We start from the raw sequence: 6,273 nt of genomic DNA, 5'->3' as shown, positions 1-6,273 counted from the left end.
GTGCCTCCAAGGTTACGGGGCACAGGATGTGCCATTAGGTGTGAATTAGGCAGAATTAGAAATGAATCTGCTGTCATGCATTATTAAAACTAGCCTAATTGCATTTGCATAAGTGTACAAGGCTCTGCGAGCATGTATGTGCAAACTGTTGCAATGCTTTAAAGGATTACTTGTCATTCGCTAAATCATGCATTCATTCATTCATTAATTCATCCCTTCATTTACACGTGGAAGGCCATGTTCAAGGGCAGCCGAAATACAACTCTTATCAACAAATACTGACAACATTTTCAAGAGAAGCAGTAATAAAAAATTATGATTGGGAACAATAAAAAGGACAATAAAACAATTAAAGCAATGAAATACATAACATTAGACACACTGAGTCAGTAAAAGCAGCATATAAAGGTTAAAGCTTGACAATAAAGTGAAAATTCAGATGATTATCTGTTGTTTCTCGTTTACTGTGCACAGATTCATCTGTGTCTTTAACCTGCTCCTACAAGTTACAAATTCCCTCTAATTCACCTGACCAAAGCAAAAAGCCACAGAGAACAGATTTCCTCCAAGTCGGGCCTCTTGGCCGCCAGATGGCTCGGTGTCATCTCAGCTTTGATCACAGTATAACGTGGTAGTATTTTGCAGAGAGCACAGCGTGTAGAGTAGGTTCCTCTGCTCAGGAAGAGCACTGGAGTTATGTGTAGCAACATTGCCCCTGTGTGGTCAGATGAGATAAGAAATCTGTTCAAGCAGCCTCAAAGTTGAGTTGAGGTGAAGGTTGAGAAAAGAGTTCAACATACAACACACAAGACATCTGAGTTTTATCTGCAGAGGGTTACAGTACATGAATCTGTTTGTAGAGTAGAGTAGTAGGTGTGTCAGTGAGCTGCATGAGTAACAAGAATCATATGTTAAAGTGACAATATTATTCAAAATACAGATTGCTTTACTGATTTTTATCAGTAATGTCATTTTCAGATTTCAATTAATTTGCTATGTGCAAAAAACTAACACAATTGTTGTATGAAAAGTTGGCTTCATAGCTGTGTTCTTATGTTTCCTGGGCACTTGAGGGCAGCCAACAGTCAATGAGCACAACACAGGCACCTTATTAAAGGGTTGTTGTTTTAGAGGTAAATTCATGCAAAACTGCTAATGTGCGTTCCCATCAGGGGCCTTGAAAACAACTCTGTCTTGTAACGTTCTCTTATTATCTCATAGCGTGGTGAATGTGCAGGTCACAACTTGTCCACCAGAGCGTTTTGGAGTTGTTGGATTGTGTATTTGATGAGTTTGATGAGGGAAACTAAGAAATCCCATTAGCCTCCGTAGCCTGGCTCTGACCAGCTCGCAGCTCTACTCCGCCGTTCTAAAAATAGCTTATAATTATAATAGCACCGACAATTACCTACTGCGAACCTACTGCTATGACTACAGGGATTATGGCAATGGGCCAATTTGTCAAAATGTTGAACTACCCCTTTAAGTTGTTAGAAAGAACATGTTAGCACACCACCACCTGTGTGCACTCACATGTTTTGTCCAATGTTCACTCTACTTTTAGCTCTTTCTCTGCTGAATGCTTGAGTCATATAGAGTAGAGTGGGGGTGGGGCAGGAGATAAAACAGCTAATTTTAGTCCATGCAAACCAAAAGATGAGCTGGAGGATGCTAAAACACTAATGTAGCAGCTAAACAAGTCTGTGTGGGTTACTCAGCCTCTGACTTGACCCTACATCTACTGTCTGCACATGACTTTTATATTCATTTTCATTCATTTTGCCTCAGTCAAAGTCGGTACATGGGTCAAATGAGGGAACAGACAGTGTGATTCAATTGACTGTGGCTAAAAGACAAGTGTTTCTTTAAATCTGGACACTTTATCAGCTCCAATAAACTATTACTCAGACTCCTGACACATGACCTTTGACCCTCCACATACAAGCCACATTACAACCAGATCAAATTGGTGTCGTAATGTAATTGGGCCAGATAAGACATGTCTCTTTTATCTTTTTTTTTTTCCCCACTGCATGCTCTTTAAAATCGCTTCATTTCCTTTGAAACAGATCCAGAGAGCGAGCTGTATTGATTCCAGCTGATGTTGAGCAACGCTCTGTGTTGACAACCGAGATAAAGAGAAGATTAGATGACAATTCAAGATCAATTTCTAACACAGATAAGAAAATGTGGTCTGACTGGTGGTGAAACTTTAACCTGGAAACACGTTGTGCAGTTGACCTTAACCAAAACTTTGCGGCTAAGATATTCTCTCACGTACACAAAAAAAACATTGGTACAAATAGAGACTGTGCACACACGCTAAAGTAGCGTTGAAGTAGCTCCAGCTGATTCAAGTGCTGGCGTTTCATTTTGAAATGGTTCTTGAGGAGGTTGAAGTCAACAACCTTTGGGTACGTCTGAGAAATGAGGTTTGAATTTCAGTCTATTGTGGAGTTGCATTTCAGTCCACTAAAAAAATTTGCTTCCTTTTTGCTCCCTGACGTGAAACATGAGAGGATTCCTGCTGCCGCTGAAAGCCCAGAGATGAGCCACTCATCTCTTGTCTCTGACTGTCTCTCTTCAGTTCAGTTGTCAGTGCATTAGAATGAGTAATTGATGAAGCTATTGCTGCAAGTCGAGGAAATGAGCATTGAAAAAAAAGAAAAGAAATCGTGCAGCACGCTTTCTAAGTGCATCCAAGTGAGCGCGCACACTCTTAACAAACAGATATAGATGCTTGAGCAGAGATTTACATCACCGCAGGCAATAGAGCAGTGTGTTGCACCATGTAAGTCTGAACTTTATATCTCATAGTACACACACGCACACACACGCACGCACACACACACACAGTCTTGAGGGAATTATCAGGCGGACCCTGTCCTTTGGTCTACACACACACTGTGTATATAAAGGGCTGAAGCGTTGAACTGTCTCTCTTGCACTTAGACAAACAGACCCACAGGCACACTCCTACCTCCTCTCTCTCTCTCACACACACACACACACACCGGCCACAATGCCTGCAGACTACAATGGACGCTGGGAGATGGTGACCAACGACAACTTCGAGGAGGTGATGAAGGCCCTGGGTGAGTCTCCCTTCCTCACGCTACCTGCCTGTGCCTGATCATATCAGACTATTGGAGGGGGAAGGGGTGAGGGGTTGTGGCTTGTAAGTCATCATTAAAAAAGATGGGATTAATTAGAGGGTTACATTTAAAGTACAGTGCGAGGGCTAAATCTGGAGCGAGTGTGACAGAAGGAGTGAGAGAGCTGCAGTGTGAGTGAAGGAGAGGGAGAGAGAGAAGGAGGGGAGGGGGTGAGGAAGAGGAACGTCGTGGCACTGCTTCATTTCCTCATTGAGCTGCTGTCAGGCCAAGTTAACCTCCACTCTTGTGAGCGGCTGCCGTCTGTTATCACGCCAAATAAATATTGATTCACTCCTTTCTGCATTTTCATCCTCCATCCCGATTCCCGGGGGAAAAGGAAGACAGATTCCCGACCGTGGATCAGGCAGCGGGCCAGGTCATCACTTCAAAAATAGAAAAAAAAAAAAAAAAAAAAAAATCATTCAAAAAAAAAAAAAAAAGACGGAGTCCAGCACTCAGCTTGGCTTGGCCCGGCTCTCCTCCTTTTTTTGGCGCGTCATTGATCAGGCCCAGAAACACCTCCATTATTCATGACTCTATCTGCAATTCATACAACAACCCCGCTACACTCGGCTCTTGCAAAAAAAAAACGGAAATCCTGAATGCCTGCAACTCATTTCCATCAAGCGGATAGGAAAATGACATCCTTATGGAAATGGGTCAAAAATATCACTTAGATGGGTAAATATAGGGCCCATATCTGTAAAAGTAAATGGGAAGAAATTGAATTCTCACTTTGGGGCAAATGGGATATGAATATCTAAACGGCGAGGGTGGGTGGTTCTCCTTTTGGCAGGGCCCAGGGCTGAACAGGGCGGAGGAACTCATTTAAAAAAGGGCTACTCTGACTCGGAGCAAGGTCGTTTTTAAAGGGTAAATGAAACTGTCAAGAGGAGCAGTAGGAGAGGAATCATAATAAGTGGCCTGTGGTGTCATGTGTGTGAGTGGATGTGGTCATGAAGCAGCAAAGGTGCAAAATTGTACAAAACCACACGCACCAAACCAGCATGAGAGAGAAAAATAAAAATCTAAATGGCTACCAACTTCCCATCTCATTAATCACCCTTTCTTTTCTTGCTATTTTAATTGCAGACATCGACTTTGCCACCAGAAAGATCGCTTCCCACCTGCACCAGACAAAGGTGATCGTCCAGAACGGAGACAAGTTCGAAACAAAGACACTGAGCACTTTCAGAAACTATGAAGTCAACTTCAACATAGGGGAGGAGTTCGAGGAGCTCACCAAGGGCCTGGACAACCGAAAAGTCAAGGTAAAATGTTTCTACTTGGAATTATTACTATTAGAAAGAAAGAAAAACAAGCAAATATACAATGCATCTGCCATGGTTTTGTACATTGTGTGGTGACAGACGCTGGTGACCTGGGATGGAGACAAGCTGGTGTGTGTTCAGAAGGGCGAGAAGGAGAATCGTGGGTGGAAGCACTGGATCGAGGGAGACCAGCTACATCTGGTGAGAAAACAAGAGAGTGAGAAAGAGCATGGCACCTTGGTTACCACATAACACACAGAGGTGTGAATGTTTGGTGCATGTTTGCCAGGAAACAACATTTGACATCGCTGACTGCAGATGCAACAGCTGCATCAACACTAAAATAACAAAGTAAACATCTTAACCACTGAAAAAAGAAAATCTGACTCAGATTTCTCTCCTATCTTTGGGCAATAGCAATAAAAAAAAAAAAGTTACACCATCAGCATTTTGAGCTGGAAATTTAAGCTCAACCCAATTATGCAACAGTACAGTACAGTGTAAGATCCAGTTGTTGCATCACCTTGGACCCGGTATTTATGCCAAAGGTCTGTGTCCTCTTCCCTTTCAGGAGATCACGGTGCTCGACAAAGTCTGCCACCAAGTGTTCAAGAAGACACAATAACCTGGAGACAAACCTCATCTGCTGCAAACTGTCCTGTCCTGTGTTGCATGATGCTGTCTATTTATAATGTAAGAATGAAGATGTGCAATAAAATGATTTAATACCACTGATCTTTTTCCTTTTTTAAAAAAGAGAATTGTCTTGGTTTTAAGAGTTAAAAAAAAACCATCTCAGTGTAGTCTCACAGCTCCTCTCTCTGGCTTCTCTCTGGAGCTCTAGTAACAACATTGTTCAAATGTGTTGACATGAGTTGACGTTTTCACACTTGTGTCTTGGTATTTCAGTAAAAACCCACTTTAGCCACTAGTCTCAACGGGACAGCTGTGCAATAATGTGCATTTTTTTGCAAACTATTGTGCAATAGTTCCTGTACATATTTCTGTCTCGTAGCTTAAAGATGGATTTAATTGTCATGGGAAATTAAAACAATAAAAAAATAGAGGATGGGTGGGTGGTGGGCCTGGGTAGCTGGCAGCGGTGGGGTCACGGCTCAGGGTGGTGACATACGGTAATAAAAGTTACACAAGACCTGATAGCTGCCTCTTTTTTTTCCATGGAGCATTTTGATACTTTCACAGCATTAAAGGGGACATGTTATGGAAATATCACTTTTTGAAGGCTCTTTCACAATATTTGGGTGTTTGTCTTGCCTCCAGCCCCCAAAATGTGAGAATTGACAAAAATCTGTAATGTTCAGACTCCCTAAGTTTTCTCCTGGGCTTACAGCAGAGCAGAGTGACTGACAGACCCGTGTTTCAGACCAAACACTCTATACAAGTGATTGCCGTCGGAAGATATAACTATTTAAGACTTATTAACACAAATATTCTGCTTACTTCTGCTTTAACACAAACATTCCGCTTACTTCTGCTTTAAGACACGTCACCTATTTTAATTTGTGGAAAGGGGCATAATAGGTCTCCTTTAATGTTAAACATAGCTCTGCTTGATTATAAAAAAGACTAGGCTAGAAGCTGAGAAATCAATTTCTACATTATGAGCCCTTTAAAATAAAAGTTTTCCCTGGTATGAAACTGATGACATGATGAATATTTAATAACAATGATAAAGTTTTCTTATGAAGCAGTGGGGGGAAAATTCAAAATTAAATTCAAATTCTCATTTAAGCTGAAGATTCCCATGACTCACAAGACAAAAGCCCCTTATGTATCTATGTTTTCCATCCGTTTAGTGAATTACAGGGTTTGAGATAGAAACGTGA

General features: G+C 41.6%; 1 protein-coding gene across 1 annotated transcript; it reads left to right on the top strand.

The window, feature by feature from the left end:
- The first annotated feature begins 2,916 nt into the window (after window positions 1-2,916).
- LOC310995381 (retinol-binding protein 2-like) lies at window positions 2,917-5,159 on the top strand. The gene is made up of 4 exons (XM_083984430.1): window positions 2,917-3,095; window positions 4,248-4,426; window positions 4,526-4,627; window positions 4,998-5,159. Exons 1-4 carry the CDS (start codon window positions 3,023-3,025, stop codon window positions 5,049-5,051), a joined length of 408 nt encoding a protein of 135 aa, XP_083840556.1. The 5' UTR covers window positions 2,917-3,022; the 3' UTR covers window positions 5,052-5,159.
- The last annotated feature ends 1,114 nt before the right edge of the window (window positions 5,160-6,273 follow it).

The sequence above is a fragment of the Trachurus trachurus genome, assembly GCF_905171665.1.
Source record: "Trachurus trachurus genome assembly, chromosome: 13".
Classification (NCBI taxonomy): Eukaryota; Metazoa; Chordata; class Actinopteri; order Carangiformes; family Carangidae; genus Trachurus; species Trachurus trachurus.
Note: the sequence above shows the minus strand (reverse complement) of the source record. Positions and strands in the feature narration are given on the sequence as shown.

Excerpts from the sequence above, each read along its gene's own strand:
- LOC310995381 (XM_083984430.1), top strand. The coding sequence starts at position 3,023 with ATGCCTGCAGACTACAATGGACGCTGGGAGATGGTGACCAACGACAAC. Across the intron at positions 4,427-4,525 it reads TGGACAACCGAAAAGTCAAG|ACGCTGGTGACCTGGGATGG; the intron begins GTAAAATGTTTC and ends GTGTGGTGACAG. Across the intron at positions 4,628-4,997 it reads AGGGAGACCAGCTACATCTG|GAGATCACGGTGCTCGACAA; the intron begins GTGAGAAAACAA and ends CTTCCCTTTCAG.